Source organism: Eutrema salsugineum, unplaced genomic scaffold, assembly GCF_000478725.1.
Source record: "Eutrema salsugineum unplaced genomic scaffold, Eutsalg1_0 scaffold_1, whole genome shotgun sequence".
NCBI lineage: Eukaryota > Viridiplantae > Streptophyta > Magnoliopsida > Brassicales > Brassicaceae > Eutrema > Eutrema salsugineum.
The window spans coordinates 127,069-146,228 of NW_006256909.1; the positions used below are offsets into that span (position 1 = coordinate 127,069).

Here is a 19,160-nt window from a genome sequence, read left to right on the forward strand (position 1 = left end):
TGAAGAATCAAACGCTCATAACTCAATTGTACTTAACAAAAAAAAAAAAACATTCATGATCACATTTAGGACAAAAAACAAATGTATATATTGTTGAAAAGGTACAAAAAAAGAAAGAAAAGAAAAGGAAGATCTCATAAGAATATCTCTTTCAGAGAGAATAAGCTGCTTGCTCAGTTTCGAAGACAAATAAATAATAAAGGGTGTAGCGATTGGGAACAAACACCATTTATTTGGGACGGACAAGACATAGGTGCGAACCAACCGCAAAAGTAAAAACAAAAAGATGCATTTGGACAGAGAATCACACCAAACACTCTGTTTTTCAGTTTGTGCTGTCGCGGCTGTAAAACTGATCAAGGGTTTTCGCGGGTATACGGTGAAGCAACTCACGGGGGAAGATTCTCAGGAGCGTCCATGCCAGGTCGAGTGACTGGAAGATATTTCGGGTATCGTAAGCTCCCTGAGCCACAAACTTCCTCTCAAACTTGTCCAAGAACTCAAGATATAGCTGTTTGCATCAGACAGAAAGTGTTAACAGAGACAAGATCTGGGAGAGACCGAAAGCATTTAGACTGTGTTAGTAAAAAAAAGAAAAGAAGAGAGACCAGATCCTCGGAAGAGAGAGCTTCTTCTCCAACCACGGCTTTCATGGCCTGGACGTCCTTTCCAATAGCGTAATTGGCATACAACTGATATCACAAGAAGGAAGTTAAGCTCAGGCTCAAGTTGAAGAGTAAGACTTGCATAAACCAAGCTCATCTACAAAGGTGTTAATAGCCACACAAGAAATAAAGTCCTACTTGATTAGAAACATCAGAATGGTCCCTGCGAGTCATACCCTCCCCAATGGCACTCTGCAACACAGTCAGTTTACTTTAACAGGTGATCTCCTGGGTTAATCCATTGATTTTATGTAGCGCCACACTTACCTTCATGAGACGAGATAAAGATGGCAGGACGTTGATTGGAGGGTATATCTGCGGAACGCAAACAAAATTGGTATTTTATATATAACGTTTAGGATATTTCATATCTGCAAAACTAGAAATAACATTTAACAGTTACACAAAAGCTAAAGTGAAACAACTTTCAAATTACTGCCGTTTCAGGTATTAGAGAAAATACACAGCATAGTATATGCACAGAAACCGTTCTAGTTTTTAGCTTACGCATACATACAATTACATTTCAGTGTTTAGAAGTCATGACCAAGATGTTTCAGTTTTCCCACGAAATTTGATCTCTTTAGCCATATGCTTTCGGTATCTTAAAACTCTAAGCGGTGGTTCTCGATTTTACACACTAAGTCAAAATCCCATAGATGGGATTTTCACAGGTATGTATGTTTCTCTCAAACGTTCAAATTCACATTACACTAGTACCATTAGTGTTATATATATATATATAAAACAACTATATTCTGCAAGAATGTACCTGTCTATTGTGAAGTTGTCTATCTATATATATTTGGCCCTCTGTGATGTATCCTGTCAGATCTGGTGTTGGATGCGTAATATCTGGACAGAAAAGGAACAAAAAAAAAAAATTAGAAATCTCAACCAGAATTATTCACTTCACCAGCAAACCCTTTTATATAGAACCCACAGATATCCGCTCAGTTTGTTACAGTCCCCACACAACTAGACCTAGACAGAACAATGGCATCGGCCAGCGGCTTCTATGCCAGCTTTACTATCACCCCGATTGTTTTCTTTCAAACAGAAAGCTTTCAAAATCAAAAACACCTACAGCCAGAGATGCCACAAAGAATAATTGTAAAACGAGTTCATGAAAATAGCAACAAAGAATTACCATCGTTTGGCATGGTTAAAATGGGAATTTGAGTAATGGAACCCTTCCTCCCCTCAATTCGTCCTGCTCTCTCATATATGGTAGCCAAGTCGGTGTACATGTAACCTGGGTAACCACGCCTACCAGGCACTTCTTCACGGGCAGCAGAGACCTAAGGGTATTAAACGACGTTAAAGACTACGTCAGGCTTCCTATCTTCTTAAAGTACATGAGTTGTGATCAGAGCAGAGCATGTACATATCGATTCGCACCTCTCGAAGAGCATCAGCGTAGGAACTCATGTCTGTGAGAATAACAAGGACATGCTTTCCACATTCATATGCTAAGTACTCAGCCGTCGTGAGAGCAATACGAGGAGTGATTATACGTTCAATAGTGGGGTCGTTTGCCTGTACGAGAAACCGAATGAGAAACCTTCAGAAAGATACATCAGAACTAAAATTTGTTTCAAGATGTCCGTAGTAAGAATCCAAGACTTGCCAGGTTAAGGAAAAGTGTCACTCTCTCCATCGACCCATTCTCCTCAAAATCCCTTTTAAAGAATTGCGCAGTCTCCATGTTCACACCCATTGCTGCGAACACAATGGCGAAGTTATCATCCTCCTGGTGCTGCAAATTTACATAAATGGACCAATGTGATACTGCTAATTTTTTTTTTTTTTTTACACAATGAAAGTAGGGCATTTATACAGCTACAATTTCCACTGTAGATTTTACTGAATAGTGAATACAAACAGATCATTGCAGTGCTTTCATGAAAGAAACGTCTCAAGAGAGGAAACCCTTGCTTAAACCACTAGATTTATTTGTAATGGATATGTAATGGTCAAATACTAAATAGTGATACCTCAAGAAGATTATCTGACTTCTCTAAACGCTTAACCAAACCAGCCTGACGGCAAATCTGCGCAGCGATTTCATTATGGGGAAGACCAGCAGCAGAAAAGAGAGGAATCTTCTGTCCTCTGGCAATAGAGTTCATGACATCAATGGTGGATATCCCTGTCTGAATCATTTCTTCAGGATAAGTTCTCTCACTGGGATTGATAGAACTCCCTGGAGAAATAAAAGTGAAGAATCATATCCTGTAATTTTTTTATGACATTAGATTATGTGACAAGAGGCAAAAGAAGCTCACCAGAAATATCCAAATACGCTTCTGGCAATATAGGTGGACCATTGTCAATAGGCTTCCCTGAACCATTGAAGATGCGACCAAGCATATCCAAAGAAACAGGAGTTTTCAAAACCTATGAAGAAACATTTTGGCAAAAGCGAGACCATGAAATGGTTGAAGGATAAGCCATTAGTTTAGGGCTCTTTTACTTTTTAACATTTTAAGTACACAGCAAAAAGAGAGTACCATACCTCTCCAGTAAATTGAACAGTTGTGTATTTGTTGTCAATTCCAGATGTTCCCTCAAAAACCTGGACAAGCAAACCAAAGAAATTCAACTCGCTGATGTATTACAAGAGGCCCTGGGATGACTATGCACGATTAGGTTCGTTAACATCTTGAATTCAGTTAAGCACCATATATGGGAGTAGAGCAACAGAAAGCTAAAGAAGAAAGAGAGGAAAATTTTGACAAACCTGAACAACAGCTTTCTCACCATCAACTTCGAGAACTTGACCACGTCGTGTAGTTCCATCCCCAAGACGGATATTGACAATTTCTTGGTATTTAGGTCCCTAAAGACAAAAGAAGTAAGCTGAGGAAATACATGGGAATTTAGAAGAAAAGAATTCAAAGAACCAATCTCTAAATTACCTTGACTTTTTCAAGGATGACAAGAGGTCCCGCAACACCAGAGACAGTTCTATACTCTAAGGTGTCAAAGGAAAAAAAAAAAAAGAAAACCACATCAAATTTGAAGGACCAAAGATGATGAAGATTCGTAAGCTTCTCAAGATCACAGTCACAACCAGGGAAAGGGATATAGCAATAGATCACAATGTAGATCACAATGTTCAAGAGAAGAAGCTCTTACCCATGCCAATCTCCAAGGTACCCTCCATTTCAAGGCTGTTTTCAGCAGCACCCATTTTCTAATCAGACAAGGCAAACAAGATATCAGCAAATCAATCTTAGGATAACCAGTTAGTCCAGTGTTAGCAAAGCAAACCCAGCGAATACATTTGAGAAATTCACGGTCAAATATATGAATTATGAGGGGATAGATCTATTGACGTGAAATATATATAAATGAATTCCTGAGTCGGATCAAAGGAATAGATCCGTTGCTAGCTCAAGATAAAAAACCTCTAACCCAGGAAGGAAGATCAAAACGGAGAGACCATTGTACCTCTTAATCAAAAGATCTGCCGAGAAAGGAAGGAAGGAAGGAAGGAGAAGAGAGCGAGACGGGCAGAGATCTGTGAAGGACTATATATGCATTAATGGGACAACAAACCACAAAAAAATAATAATAATAATGAAAACTGTTTCATTTTATTTTTTCCTTCTTCGAACAATCAAAAATGAGTATAAATAAATGCCTTGAAAAAATATTATCACGCTCACAGCGTTTTAGATATCAAATTAATAAATTTGTTTTCAATCTAGTGATATCCATTCCATATTGGCTAGTGCTATTTTTTTTTTTTTTGCGTTTTGTACAGTACAAGAAAATTCTGAATACAGACAGATTATGATTCTTGTGAATTTTTTCATATAGGTTCCAAAACTATTTTCGAATGGGCTTGGAACTTTGCCAATTAGTTCATCTGGTTTGTTGGAATATGTAATGGCGCATAGGGCCTAAGTGGCCGCATGTACTGCTTTATAGAACACTAACATTTTACTAAGAAAATCTTTGAATAATAAATGCTATAGCAATGATAAAAGTAGCGAGAGAGATTCTAATACGATGATCAAGATAAAGGCATGGCTTCGTTTTATGTTTTGGCATGGAGAAATAGTTTTGGCTCCGGTTAATCATTGTCCAGTATCATCCAAATGTCATCATAGCAGAAATCGTCCGAAAACGTTGACAACAATCATCTACACATAATGAAGGGAACAAGAAATGTAACCGGCACAAAATAAAAGGATAATGGATTCATCAAAATTCAGAGGATCACACATAGCCTTGACAGTGGCTATTAACATTCCAGGGCACTTAGCCTGCATAGGATGATGACACAGCCGCAATCCGCATACATATCTGAGCTAAGCCCCATAAGACAGACTACTACACATCTTCATCCGTCTGCTCTTCTTCAAGTCTAGATTAGATTTGGCAACCACCTATTTTTTGCCTTTTTTTCCCTACAGCAGAAGAATAAATCCGTATACAGAGAAAAATGGAAACGAAATAACAAGAATTTGTGATTTTTGTTTTTGTTTGGTTACAACTATCAAGTAACAAAAGGAAACAAACAAAACTACCACTTGATATCCTTCCCAGTTCCCAGTCAATTAATAATAATAATAATGATAATTAAATATTATATATTTATATATAGTTACAGATCTTGGAAAGAATTAACAACAACAAGATAAAAAATTCAAAAGGGGCAGGGAGGGGTCAGGAGGCAGCTTGAGTGGGAGTGGTGGTGCAAGGCGCCAAGGTGTTGTGAGGAATGTTCACACCCGCGCCTCTCACTGACACGGCTGGTCCTTTCAACACGCTCGCTCTGCTCACTAGGCTTGTATCGAAGAAGACAACAATCACTGTTATGTCATCGTGGAAATGTCTTCGTACGCCTCTGTCAATCTTTTTCAGGTCTGAGTATCTCATTTCTCTCTTCTTCGCCGCTTCTTGAAGCGCCACTTTCACCAGCCGCTTTGCAATCCCCTGCAACCAAACACACACACACATACTTTAGTACAGACTACCCTACAACAACAACTCATATATGTTTGTCCGTCCGTGTCTCTCTGTAAAGTTCTTTCTTACGTTACGCGGATGATTCTGGACGATGTCTACTGCTTCTTGGTTACTCATATGTTCCCATAGCCCATCTGAAGCACATATTATAAACTGATCGTGCGGCTGCAGTGTATGCACCGTGATCGACGGCTCTGCGCTCAGTAACGGCTTCTTGAACGGTGCCCTCAGGCGGAATTTCGCGTACAGCGGTTCCCGGTTAAACTCTGGCCGTTTCAGATACACATCGCCAATGGATCTTGAAACCTGAGAGATTATCCAACAAGCCAGAGCGCCACTTTTAAAAGACAAACAAACAAGGATATCTGTAAAACAGGTTTCTCCAAACTAGTTTTTGTTTCTTGTTTTCATATTTACCTGAATGATTCCTTTTACTCGCCAAACGTTATGTTTCAGAACCACAATATCTGGATGGTCCGGATGCAGGGCCTGAAGTTCCCGACGCACTGACTCTATAGACGCATTGTGCTCAGCCGAGAGCTGAGTGGCGTGAGCTTCGCCGGTCGCCCTCATGACTTGTCCCAGCACTGCCCGTGAGTCCCCCGCATTGGCCACGTAGAGCGTCCCATCGCAGATGACGCTTACAAGGCAGCATGAACCAACGGTCGCTATTTGAGGCCTCGTTGGAAATTGACTGGTAACTATGGATATGAACCCTTCTTCAGTCGCTTGGAAGGCTTTCTTTATCACTTCCGCGGACATACACTGTTGCTCCGCAGCAAACCCTGTATTCACAGATGAGAATAGAACCCCCTTAATCTTGTAAAAAACAATGCTTATTTCCTCTTCTTCTTCTAGATGAGGCTGACTAGAGTAAAGCGATCCTAAACAAGAGTAACGCAATAAAAGGGTTTTAAGAGTCACTCACTCTTGAGATGGTGGAACAAATGATCATTGATGAAGCGTGAAGTCTCAGGGCCGCCGTGGCCATCGTAGACGCCAACAAAGGTGCCATAGGGACCAGAGTCGTGGGTGCTAAGACAGCCAGACTCGAGCTGGCTCTGGTCCTCGAGCAAGTTGTTGGCTTGGACGACAGCCATGGAGAAGTCACCAGAGACGTGCTGACCGGAGTCTCTGTACCACAAGAGTCCCTCTTGACGGCCGCCGGAATCTGAGCCTGAACGTCCCTGCTGATCTGACCGTGGCCAGAGACAGGCATTCAGAAAGTTCATCAACCCAGATAGCATCCCTCATCTCATCCGAGTCTCCCACCAGTTTTGTGACACTAACATAGAACTTTTTAAGCACAAATTCCCAATTCACAGGCAGGCAGCTCTCAGAAATCGCCAATGCGAACCTGAGTCTTGTGTTCTATAGAACAATACAGTGACACATGTAGCACAAAGTGAGAAATCTCAATTTGATAATGACAAAATAAACATATGGATTAGTGTGTTTGATGATTGAACAATCTGTGAAATTTGATACAACATTGAAAGAGAAACTAAGACTGATTTGGTCAGCCCAATCAAGAAACAGTGGTACAAGTCCAAAAGCGATTCGGAAACCAGGGATTATAGATTCAAACTTGTTCCGTGGTTCGTATTCGCCACTAAAAGGAAAACAAAAGAAAAAAGATGGAGACTTTACCTTGCAAGATGGAATCTAGTCGTGTTGTGAGTTTGAGCAAGAAAACGAAGAAGAAGAAGATCGGAGAAGGGAGGGAGTCAGGAGATGTGGGCGTGGAAATTCTCAGTTGTAGATCTACGGATCAACCAAACACAAAAAATAAAATAAAGAAAAAATATATAGTTTTATAAAACGAATCGATTAATAAACAAGTAATCAGTCGAAGGGAGCGGATGGGGAAGAAGACCAATTTATTATTAATAATAAATTAATTAAAAAAAAAAGAAGAAGAAGAAGAAGAAGAAGAAGTAAGAAATGGTAAATCGCAAGTTATGAACTTTCTAAGTCTAGAAACAGTGAGCGATGAAGGAGAGATAATAGAGATAGGTCAAGTCGCCGAACGAGACGTCTCTCTCATTCTTCTGATTGTTGTGTTTATTTTCTTTCACAAATTGAAAATTTATCTTTCACCTCTCACAACGGTAAAAATGAAATCGTGTTAACTCTCTCAAAGTTCTTCTTCTGTTTAAGAGGGGAGAGGGTGGGCATGTTGTGTAGGCAGACAAGACCCATAAAAGACCAACGATGGCGAGGTCGGAGCCAGCACATCAAAGGTCCCAGCGTTTTGGGCTCCACTTCTCTCGTCCTTTTGCCTGCCTGCCTTATTAGAGAGAGAGTGTGTGTGTGTGTGTGTGAGCAGCGAAACAGTGAGAAAGAATACGACTCGTAGATAGATATTATTTATTCTTCATCATTCAAGTTGTCTTCTCTTGAAATGTTACATATCTGTAACAATAATATTCAAAGGTTTGGTTTAGTCATCATCTATTTACATTTTAGAATGGGAAGAATTTTCTTCAAACAGTCTTTTGAAGAAGGAAACATAAAGAGAACCATTATCATCTCATCTACATACTCTCCATGACTTGAGACAGCCCGTTTTGTGAAAGCTGGGCTATAGATTTTTATATATTCGATTTGTATCTGCTGACGTGGCAGTACCTGAATGGCTAATGGCTTCCACTCTTCTCTTGGTATCCACCGACCCCTTTTTCGGCTTAATTTCTTCTTTTGCTAAAATTAAAAGCCCACTAAATTGTCTACTCTACTAACGTACACCATTCGTCCGCATAAAATTGTAATTTTTTTTATCAAACTCATTTTATATCAGCCTAAATCTATTATAATTTATGTGGATTCATGAATCTTTTTTTTTATTATTATTATTATCTCACGTCATTTGTATCAAACGTTTAATGCCCATAAAATTGGTGGTCCAAGACCCTGATAAAATAAAGCAAAATAAAATTAGAGAGAAGAGGCTTGGCCTTGAAGAATGAATAACCAAAAAAGAGTATCATCAAATTTCCTGTTTAAAAACTAAAAATAATATATTGGGACACGAAAGTGATTGGGATAAAGTGAGATATGTCACTTTACCTAACATTATTTAATTTTATATTAGTGTATATACGATATACCACTAAATTTGGCCCTTTCTCCCCATCGACTCTTTCTAAGTTGTTTATACTTTTGGAGTACCAATAATAGAACAAGCAATATCAACTATTACAATTTCAGCTAAAAGGAACAAGATTAAACAAAAATACTTGAATTAAAAAAATTAACTTTATATATTACCTGCAACAACAACAAAAAATTGTAGCCATTGTTCTAGCTTGTCTAACTTTCTGGGTCCGGATTGATGTATGTGACACTTTTTATATTGTTTCAAAAACCAAAATACACATATGTCAATGTGAAGAAAAAAGTTCATGATATGGTCGGTTTTAATGGAAGACACAAGCCATGATAAGATGCATTACAAATCTCAGAATCTAAATGAATAACTAATTTTAAGAGAGCAAAAGGGCGTATATATGCAGCTCTATCTTTCGATTCTTTCCAAACCTAGTTAATTTCTGCCAGGAGATTGTTAATCTTTGGCCGATGCTCTGTATGAGAACTTATTATATAATTTATATTTAACCAAAAAGACACTGAGAGAGAGAGACAGAAATAACATTAATTAATGTGAAATTTAGTTAGTAGGAAAATAACAAGAGACCGAAAATATAGATAGGAGGAGGGAAGGAAGGTCCCTTACTTACAGAAGATAGCTTCCATCAATCACACAAAAATCCAACCACTCTCAACCTTTCACTTCAGGACCAAACTTCATTATCCCAATACCTATATATTGTATGTATATATATATAATAACCATTCATATTTAGTTCACCAAGAGATATATAGCGAAACCTAACTTTTCAAAAAAAGGTTCATAATTCTATACATATGTTCAGTTTAGATATTGGCACATCAAAAGATCCAAAAACATTGATCATAAACTGATTTGTTTTTTCTTTTCAAATTTGTAACGCAACAGCCCTGTCTGCTAATTACAAGTCCCGCTTTTGAAAATTCAGTTTTCTTGCAAAAAAATAAACAAAAATAATCATACCAATATAAATTCATGAGATTAAGAGAGGAAATCTAGTGTCCTACAAGTTGGAACACACAAATATAATACTAATTTTTCTAAAAAAAAGTTAATTATATACTATATTTGATGCTGCTCTTAGTGCTATCTGTTATTAGCACCACAAAAAAAGCTAGGCAGTATATATGCCTATTTAAGAAAAGACGTGACAACATGTTTAATTGATCCTTTTTGTGTTTATTGTCGGACCAATGCATAAATATATAATCTTCAATAAGGTTTTTGTAACCATGAATCGAGATTACTTTTTAATGATAATAATTAACTAATTACGAATAGCGAGACACGTTCCTTGAGATGATGATTACAAGAGCATATATTCTTCATCACTTTCTAACGCATATATGTATCAGTATGTGTGTGTTGTATGTTACAAGAGCATATATTAAGGAACAAGTAAGAAGATTAATTGAAGATAGGACGTAATAAAAATGTCGGAGACTTTCAAAGTGTGCTTCTGTTGTAGCAGAAGCTTCAAGGAGAAAACGAGGCAGCCACCAGGGAGCATCAAGAGACTCTTCGAAGCATACTCAAGAAACGGCAAGATGTCTTCAGATGAGCTTCTAAGGTTTGTGAGTGAAGTCCAAGGAGAACGGCACGCAGGGCTGGACTACGTGCAGGATATATTCCACAGCGTTAAACAACACAACGTTTTCCACATCCATGGGCTTGTTCATCTCAACGCCTTCTATCGCTACCTCTTCAGCGATACCAACTCTCCTCTTCCCTTGTCTCGCCAGGTAAATAAAGTCTTCAACAGCTTTGATATATATATGGATCTTTGTTAAAAGTATCAAACTCTGAAATGGGTATGTTCTTGATTTGAGATGTTAAGGTGCATCATGATATGAAGGCGCCCTTATCGCATTACTTTGTGTACACGGGACACAACTCCTACTTGACTGGGAACCAAGTGAACAGCAGAAGCAGCGTAGAGCCGATCGTGCAGGCTCTGAGAAGAGGCGTGAAAGTGATCGAGCTCGATTTATGGCCTAACCCTTCAGGGAACGCTGCTGAAGTTCGTCATGGCGGGTTGGTCCCCCACTAACTCTCTCTTATAAGCAGACTTTAATGAAAATTTTTAAAAATCCAAAAATAAAAAACAGAGTTTCAATTCTACCTCACCAGGACACTTACATCGCATGAGGATTTGCAGAAATGTCTCAACGCCATAAAAGATAACGCGTTTCATGTGTCTGATTATCCAGTCATGATCACTCTCGAAGATCATTTGCCGCCCAATCTTCAAGGGAAAGTTGCTAAGGTGAGATTGTTTTTTCATAACATCCGATCGAGTTACTACTAATTTGAAAGAAAAAAAAAAGGAGTGATTTTTTTATATATATATAACTTGTAGATGTTAACTAAAACATTCAGAGGGATGCTGTTTCGTTGTGGGTCAGAGAGTTGGAAGCATTTTCCATCACCAGAAGAACTTAAGAAGAAGATTCTGATTTCTACAAAGCCTCCAAAGGAGTATCTTGAGAGCCAAGCTGTTCAGACCTCGAGAACTCCTCCGATAGATAAAGAGACTTGGCGGAGCCGACCTGCAAGTGTAAGATCGCAATTTAACGCAAAATGCGAATGGTTTTGCAAATTAAATATCATTGGCAAGTTCATCTGTTGTGACAGGGTACTAATATGGCATGGAGAGGAGAAAACAAGATTCCTCATCAGGACGCAGAGGAAGAGGAAGAAGCTGTTGGATACAGAGACTTGATCGCAGTTCACGCTGGAAACTGCAAAGGTAGTTTAAAGGATTGCTTGAGTGATGATCCAGAGAGGCCTCGAAGGATAAGCATGAACGAGCAGCGGCTAGAGACAGTGGTTAGAACCAGAGGAACCGATGTTATAAGGTAAATAATAAATACATACTGTATATATATAGTGAGATCGATGTGAGGAGCAAAAAAACCATGATGAGAGAGTTGGATTATTAAAAAACAAAATAAAAAAAAATGAAAACAGGTTTACACAGAGGAATCTTGTGAGGATATATCCAAAGGGAACAAGACTGAACTCATCAAATTACGACCTCTAGTAGGATGGACACACGGTGCTCAAATGGTTGCTTTTAACATGCAAGTAAGTCATCGCGCGCTCATGATAAAATTCATATGGTTGAGATGCTTTGTATGTATATATAAACGGGTTGAAGAATTTTCGGTGAAAAGGGACATGGAAAGCAACTATGGATAATGCAAGGAATGTTCAGAGCCAACGGAGGATGTGGCTACGTTAAAAAGCCTCGCGTTTTGCTACACAAGCACACACCCTTTGACCCCTGCAAAAGGCTTCCCATCAAGACCACTCTTAAGGTGAAGGTTTACACAGGCCAAGGTTGGGATTTGGATTTCCCTCAAACACACTTCGATCGCTACTCTCCCCCTGATTTCTTCGTCAAGGTAACAACTTTCCCCCTCCCTTCCTTCTTCTTCTCCGACCCTACGAGTTTTTTTTTTTTTTTAAATGTTTACTCAGAATTGTGTGTTGTATTGCATCAGATAGGAATCGCAGGGGTTCCCAGGGACACGGTCTCTTACAGAACCGAAACAGCGGTTGATCAGTGGTTTCCTATATGGAAGGACGAGTTCTTGTTCCAGCTTTCTGTTCCAGAATTAGCACTTGTGTGGTTGAGAGTCCAGGATTACGACAATGACACCCAGAATGATTTCGCCGGACAGACATGTCTTCCTCTGCCAGAGTTGAAGTCCGGGGTAAGAGCCGTCCGGCTTCATGATCGAGCAGGAAATGCTTACAAGAACGCTAGGCTTCTCGTCAGCTTCTCCTTTGACCCTCCTTATACGTTTCTCATCTCCTGAGTTTTGAACCTTTTTTTTTTTTTTTTGTCAGATTAGAAATATGTAAATAGTTTCATCCCACTTGCCCACGGTCGATGATTAGCTCTTTCTAATATTATATATTCCTATCAAACAATAAACATATATATCAAGATTCGACTTCTTATGACTGTAGCCGCCTATCTAGAATTGACTTGCCATCTTCCTCCAGACTTATTGTTTTTTTTTGTGTATTAAAAAACATAGAGCACAGGAAGAAAAGCAAGAGCTTTCTAAGATCATCAACGCACCATGGAAGAAGAAGACACCCGAGACATCGTCATCGTCGGCGCCGGAATCTCAGGCCTTTCCACCGCCGTTGGACTCCACAGGCTAGGGATTAGTAGCATGGTGCTGGAGTCTTCTGATATGCTGAGAGCCACAGGCTTCGCATTCACGACTTGGTTCAATGCTTGGAAGGCCATGGAAGCTCTCGGCATTTCTGAGCATATTCGCAGTCTCCATGATCGCCTTCAAGGGTATCAAAACTAATGTAACACCATATATTATACATATTGGCACAAACTCTATAGTTAACAAGGAAACATATCTTTTGATCTTCTTGATGCAGATGGGTGGTGGGACCCATCTCTGCAGGAAATCCTTCTAGAGAGATGCTCTTTCCCGAATCCGAGTATGTTTTTTCTTCGTCTTCTTCTTCTTCTCTTCACAAAACATATGAATGCTAAACAAAACTAAGAAAACTTTTACATCTTGTTGAATGGTTTTGTCAGAGAATATGAGTCTCGATGCGTACAGAGGAAGTTGTTGCTAGAGGCTCTCGCTGATGAATTGCCTCAAGGGACCATAAGGTTTTCGTCTAAGGTTGTTCATATCGAATTGTCTGGACACTACAAGATGGTTCATCTCTCCGACGGAACTATACTCAAAACCAAGGTTGTAACTACTTGTCCTCTGTAAAAAATTATATGAGGGCTGGTCTTGTACTGGAAATGCAGGTTTTGCTGAACCACATTTTCAGGTTTTGGTAGGGTGTGATGGTGTGAACTCAGTGGTTGGTAAGTGGCTAGGCTTCAAGAATCCGGCTACAACTGCCCGGTTAGCAATCCGAGGGCTCACACATTTTCCAGCCGGCCACGGATTTGGGAGTAAGTTCTTCCAGTTTTATGGCAACGGTGTTCGTTCGGGTTTTATCCCCTGTGACCACAACACTGTCTACTGGTTCCTAACACACACCTCTGCTGAGTTAGGTAAATGGAACTTTACTAGATGTCTCTACAAGTTCTTGTTCATATCCTCTGCCGTCAGTCGTCACTGACTGACTCTTCTTCTTGCGCTTGGTTAGATGAGGATACAAATCCAGAAAACATCAAAGAGTTTGTGCTGAAAAAGATCAAGGACTTGCCTGAAAACATTAAGAGTGTCGTAGAGACCACCGATCTTGATAGCGTTGTGATGTCTCGACTAAAGTACCGACCTCCATGGGAACTTCTATGGGCAAACATCGCAAAGTACAACGTATGCGTTGCAGGGGATGCACTTCACCCGATGACTCCTGATATTGGACAAGGCGGTTGTTCAGCCATGGAGGATGGAGTTATCCTCGCTCGTTGTCTCGGTGAAGCTATAAAGGCTAAGAATGTGAAAGGTGAAACAGAAGACGATGAAGACGAGAGTTATAAGAGGATTGAAGAAGGTTTGAAGAAGTATGCAGGAGAAAGGAAATGGAGAAGCATTGATCTTATAACTACGGCATATACAGTAGGTTTCATACAGCAGAGCACGGGGAAGTGGATGAGCCTGTTCAGAGACAAGTTCTTGTCGTCTTTCCTTTCTCGGTTGCTGCTGAAAAAGTCCCATTTCGATTGCGGAAGCCTTGTCCCATAATTCTCAACGAGCAAGCAGGATGGTAAAGCTTAGTCAAACGTTTCTTGGCTTCTTCTCATCAACTATAAACGTCAGACCAGTTTTTCACTTTTGCTTCAAGATTACTTTAATCATGTTTTTGCTTTTACATATTTCACATAAACTCTCAATATAAAGGATGAATAAAAAAAAAAATCAACGAAACGCTCGTTTACTTTAAAGGGAAAATTACCTTACCTTCAATGGAGCAAATCAGAAGGTTTACATGAACGTATGCAAACAAGAAAGCAAGTAAATAGGCTCAGTTAAAAGTGTATGACCTAACAATGTTACTCACGGAATCTGCAAAGGTTCTCGAAGTGATCTTTTTGCCAGGAACGTGGAAAGGGTTTGAGACGGCATCCACGTATGCGGCATGGAACTTCCTGAAGAACTGTAGAGAAATGCCATTGAGAAGATATAAAACAAACAAGGGAAAATCTTGTTGAGAGCAAGCTTACAACTTACACTTCTCACATCGGTGTCTCTGACATCCAAATCAGTTGTGACCATGATAAACTTCACTTTTGTATTAGTCAAGTAACCATAGCTACAGGAGAAGAAAAGAGAGACAAGGTGAGTTTTTGGCACGAAAGATGTCTGTTTGAATATACAAAAAGGAAAAGCCATCTGCTTACACTTTGTAGTTTAGTGTTGGATAAAGAAGACCAAGAAAAGCCTCGTTCAGTGTAGTACCTGACTTCTTGGGATTGTTCACTGAAAGAAATCAATTAGGAATCCCTGAATTCAAAAAAACAACAAAGTGGAGGAAGAGAAAAGAGAAAGAACCTCGCTCATCGATGACATCTAGGGAGCAATGGACGATGTGGTGGAGCTTAAGGGCATCGTCAGCTTCTGTGAAGCTCTGAATGTAAAGCGGGTTGTTCTGTTCGGATCCAAAAGCACGCAAATTGAGAAAGGATCCTACTTGATCCTATCGGATCTAACGAAATCAAATCCAATCAAATCTAACAAAAAAAAAAAAAAAAGGAGGGGGGCGCAACCTGGTGGCCAACGACGGCGACGCAGACGATCATCTTTCCCCGACTCCGGCTCCGATAAAACAAAAACGACGAATGTTTTTGGTAGATCCCGACGCTGTGTCGTTTTCGTAGACTTCGTTGGACTTCGTTGGGCTTCGTTGGGCTTGATTTTAATGAATTCTCCTATATCTAGGCCTCTCTCTTAGTTCTAGTCTCTCTACTATTGTATCCCTGTATGTTTTCGAAATGAAATTGAGAATACAGTACATCTCTGAATATATATATATATATATATATTTTCCTATGTTTTGTTCTTTTTCTTTTACCAAGAAATAGGTATATTTTAGAAATTCAGTAAATTCTTATTATTTATCAATATTAGATAACACGGACATGAAGAGAGTGAAAATTTTACCCCAATTCACCCCACCAAATACGTATATACAAGTGTTGAGATTTTATCTTTAGTTCCCTTCTCGGACCATTCTGTGTGATGATGATATTGAAACACATTATTGGCTATTTCTTTGGCTAGCTAGCCATCATTGACCAAGTCACGGCTTGCTGCTACTTGTGAAAAAAGAAAAAGAAGAAACCAAAAATCGTATAATACAAGTTGTGGATCTTGACCATCCCTGTAAATTATAATGTCATAAAATATTAAGTCAAAGTCAAATGAATAATTATCATAGACTACAATATGCATTATTTTAAACAAATATACATCAATCCACATACCTCTTGACTCATAGATATATGTATTCTTCTTATCAATCAGGAATCAGGCGTCGAAGAAACGAAACGAACCATAAGTCTTAATATTTCTCTTTCCTTCCTCTCTCTCCGGAAAAATTCCAGGTACTGCAAAATTATATAGATTCCTTACGAGTTACGACTAGTTAACATTGGCATGGCATCTAATGTTCCGTTTTACATACAGATAATTTCACAAACCCTGTTGATCCCATCCTGTGCCTGAAATGGACTTTTTCAGTTCGAGCAGAGGAAAGAAAGATGGGAAAAGATCAGGTAACTTCTTCTTTTTTTGTTCTCTTGGCTTTCCCGAATCTGCCAAGTCCTTAGTTACAGAGCCGTTTTTACTGTGCCAAAGAAATATACTAGAACCCCCTGGAAAAGCTGCCGGTGATCAGGATCATTACCTCAAGTCCCCGTCTTTTCAAAACTATCCTATTTGACGACATCCGTTGACCAATATTCTGGTTGGTTCAGGACTGTTCGGGAAGAAAAGTGCGAGCAAGAGCAATCCGGGGAGCCCTTCTCATCCCGCCGCCGGTAGATCGCCGCCACCATCATATCTGTCGAACAATAGAGAGTACGATTTCCCAATCTCCGATGAACAAACAACATACCGGAAACAGCCGGCGTCTGAACGCGTCCCCAACTCCCACCACAGGCCTCCGGTGTACGGCTATGGCACGGTATTTCATCTCTTCTCTGTTCCCGTCACCGCCAAACCAATTGTTTCTTTGGACCAAAACAATATGTAGATGACATTGAGTTTGCCCTTTTCTTCAATTGCAGCCTGAGCGTCGTAGAGACCAAATGAGTTATGAGCCAGAGACCAACGCTCCCTCGAGCCCCTTTCATCCATCTGGAAACCGCACGGTAAGTTTGACTGGTCTCAACTCTGAGTTGGAGTTTAACACAAAGCAAAGTTACAGTCTTTGATGGTCTTTTTATTACTATTAGTTACCCGATACTGATATTGGCTTTGGCTTTGTATTTTGAATGGCAGCCAGAACGGCGTCGAAAGCCAAGCGAGTACAGTCGAGAACACCACGATCGAATGTATGAGGCAGATACCCGAAGCAATGCCAGCCCATTTCACCCATTCAAAAGCCCTTCTCCATCTCCATACCACACGGTACTCTCTCCACACAAAAAAAAAAAAAAAAAAGCTCTGATGATTTGTTCTGATTCATGTTCAATCACTAAACGCTTCTAATTTTTAATTGAATTCAGCCTGATCGCCGCAGAGACCATGATACAGACGACTACGAGTACGAGGCAATGTATGAGCCAGAGGCCAACACCATATTTGAGAAGAGGAGCCCATTTCATCCAGCCAGAAGCCGCTCTCCATCACCATACACAACTGTAAGTCTTGTGAGTAGACAATTGCATACATTGGGACCTAAAAGTCTCTGTTTCTAATGGCAGCCTGATCGCCGAAGAAACCACCCTGATAACGAGCAGTTTGAGGACCTGTACGAGCGAGATGGTGATGTAACACCGCGAAACAGCTCTCCACCGAGCCCGTTCCATCCAGCTGCAAGCCGTTCGCCACCACCACAACCATACACAACGGTACTCTGGAACAGAACAAAAACAACAAAAGCTCACTGTTCCTGCTTTCTTTCTTTCTAGCGGTAAAAACAAATCAAAGTCCTCTTGACGACAATAATAATAATAATATAGAATATGGTGTGCAGCATGATAATGAGGAAATGGAGGCAATGTATGAAGCAGATGGCGATGTAATGCGGCGGAGCAGAGGAGTCCATGGAGGCGCAGCAGCATACTATTCATCCAGTGATGACGACGACAACCACTCTACCTACCTCTTCCCTGAAATCGCCACCCCAACTCGTTCCGCCAACACCACGGTATCATTCCTTGCATCTCTTTTCTTTCTTGTTTAAGAATTTTTTGAAAATTTGAATGGAATTTGAATTGGTTCCTTTCCTGCCTGCCTTGCAGCCGGTTCACCACAACTATCAGATGGTTGCGGCGGAAAGCTATGAGCAAGAGAAGCCCTGTGATGAGCCGCCGGAGCTGACGGACGAGTCTCAGAGCTTCACGGTGCAGGAGATGGCCAGAATGCGAGGCTATGAAAAGGAGGAAGAGAGCCAACTATCAATCATCTCCAGCGAGGCTTACGTATCCGTGGCCAGCTATAGAGTGAGGCAGAGCGTTGCGGAAACCCTCAAGGCCATCCTCGACAAGCACGGAGACATCGCCGCCTCATCCAAGCTCCAATCTACGATGACGAGGTCCTACTACCTAGAATCCCTTGCGGCGGTGGTCATGGAGCTGAGATCGACGGGCTTGAGGGATCTGACGAAAACGCGAGTGGAGGAGATGGCGGCGGTGGTGAAAGACATGGAGGCGGTGAGAATACAAGTGTCGTGGCTGAAGAAAGCCATGGCGGAGCTTGGGGAGGCAGTCAAGTACTTGGACGAGTACGAGGCGGCCAAGGCGGAGAGAGAGGTGTGCGAGAGGGAAGCCAAGGCGGGGAAGCAAGAGATGGAGGAGATGACGGCGGAGCTGGAGAGGAGGGACAAGGATATCAGAGATTGCCGAGAGAGGGTCACGGCGGTGGCCGGAAAACTAGGGCAGCTACAGATGAAAGGTTCGAGCTTGAACAAGAAGCTGGAGCTCTTTCACTCCAAGGTCCATCAGTTCCAAGGAGATGCCGTCCTCCTCCACCTTTAATGTATTCTTGGAGTTGTGTGTTTTCTTTCATTTCATTCATTGCCATTGCTGCTGATTTGTCTCTTTGGATTTTGTCGTACCACATGAAACCCAAAAAAAAAACAAAAAAAAATCTACGGACTCGTTGCCTATAATTCTCCTGTTTATCGGCGTGATTGATCCTTTATTCGATGTTTTAACAGAGTAAAGCCTCCCAAGAAGGAGAATAAACCTTTTTATCATCAATTTGATTGCA

General features: G+C 40.5%; 6 protein-coding genes across 7 annotated transcripts; 3 read left to right on the top strand and 3 right to left on the bottom strand.

Annotated features, from left to right (window-relative positions):
- Positions 1-64: 64 nt before the first annotated feature.
- Positions 65-4,366, bottom strand: LOC18028366 (V-type proton ATPase subunit B2). The gene is made up of 15 exons (XM_006411580.2): positions 4,122-4,366; positions 3,807-3,864; positions 3,587-3,642; positions 3,409-3,507; positions 3,184-3,243; positions 2,954-3,065; positions 2,663-2,871; positions 2,296-2,424; positions 2,067-2,204; positions 1,816-1,966; positions 1,438-1,520; positions 933-980; positions 804-857; positions 609-692; positions 65-511 (listed from the first exon to the last, which is right to left on the bottom strand). The coding sequence occupies exons 2-15, from the start codon at positions 3,859-3,861 to the stop codon at positions 326-328; spliced, it is 1,464 nt and encodes a 487-aa protein (XP_006411643.1). The 5' UTR covers positions 3,862-3,864; positions 4,122-4,366; the 3' UTR covers positions 65-325.
- Positions 4,367-5,120: 754 nt separating this feature from the next.
- On the bottom strand, positions 5,121-7,782 carry LOC18028367 (probable protein phosphatase 2C 64). The gene is made up of 5 exons (XM_006411581.2): positions 7,299-7,782; positions 6,577-7,019; positions 6,066-6,433; positions 5,718-5,954; positions 5,121-5,615 (listed from the first exon to the last, which is right to left on the bottom strand). The coding sequence occupies exons 2-5, from the start codon at positions 6,893-6,895 to the stop codon at positions 5,346-5,348; spliced, it is 1,194 nt and encodes a 397-aa protein (XP_006411644.1). The 5' UTR covers positions 6,896-7,019; positions 7,299-7,782; the 3' UTR covers positions 5,121-5,345.
- A 2,364-nt stretch (positions 7,783-10,146) lies between these two features.
- LOC18028368 (phosphoinositide phospholipase C 3) lies at positions 10,147-12,750 on the top strand. Its single transcript, XM_024148933.1, is given in 9 exon segments — positions 10,147-10,520; positions 10,616-10,812; positions 10,909-11,044; positions 11,138-11,335; positions 11,413-11,636; positions 11,749-11,810; positions 11,813-11,865; positions 11,955-12,185; positions 12,285-12,750. Coding segments are annotated over 9 exon segments (1,728 nt in total). The 5' UTR covers positions 10,147-10,211; the 3' UTR covers positions 12,603-12,750.
- Positions 12,751-12,872: 122 nt separating this feature from the next.
- LOC18028369 (monooxygenase 2) lies at positions 12,873-14,468 on the top strand. The gene is made up of 5 exons (XM_006411584.2): positions 12,873-13,099; positions 13,192-13,254; positions 13,355-13,517; positions 13,603-13,831; positions 13,927-14,468. The coding sequence occupies exons 1-5, from the start codon at positions 12,873-12,875 to the stop codon at positions 14,466-14,468; spliced, it is 1,224 nt and encodes a 407-aa protein (XP_006411647.1).
- A 69-nt stretch (positions 14,469-14,537) lies between these two features.
- LOC18028371 (trafficking protein particle complex subunit 2-like protein) lies at positions 14,538-15,696 on the bottom strand. The gene is made up of 5 exons (XM_006411583.2): positions 15,491-15,696; positions 15,276-15,372; positions 15,125-15,203; positions 14,955-15,036; positions 14,538-14,880 (listed from the first exon to the last, which is right to left on the bottom strand). Exons 1-5 carry the CDS (start codon positions 15,521-15,523, stop codon positions 14,749-14,751), a joined length of 423 nt encoding a protein of 140 aa, XP_006411646.1. The 5' UTR covers positions 15,524-15,696; the 3' UTR covers positions 14,538-14,748.
- Positions 15,697-16,210: 514 nt separating this feature from the next.
- Positions 16,211-19,059, top strand: LOC18028370 (bcl-2-associated transcription factor 1). Of its 2 annotated transcripts, XM_006411585.2 has the most exons (9): positions 16,211-16,327; positions 16,410-16,498; positions 16,700-16,908; positions 17,012-17,095; positions 17,226-17,354; positions 17,453-17,587; positions 17,651-17,797; positions 17,923-18,096; positions 18,191-19,059. In XM_006411585.2, the coding sequence occupies exons 2-9, from the start codon at positions 16,450-16,452 to the stop codon at positions 18,923-18,925; spliced, it is 1,662 nt and encodes a 553-aa protein (XP_006411648.1). In that variant the 5' UTR covers positions 16,211-16,327; positions 16,410-16,449; the 3' UTR covers positions 18,926-19,059. The 2 variants fall into 2 exon arrangements, with proteins under 2 accessions (XP_006411648.1, XP_024004702.1); XM_024148934.1 differs by lacking the exon at positions 16,211-16,327 and having other exon boundaries at positions 16,581-16,908.
- Positions 19,060-19,160: the final 101 nt, after the last annotated feature.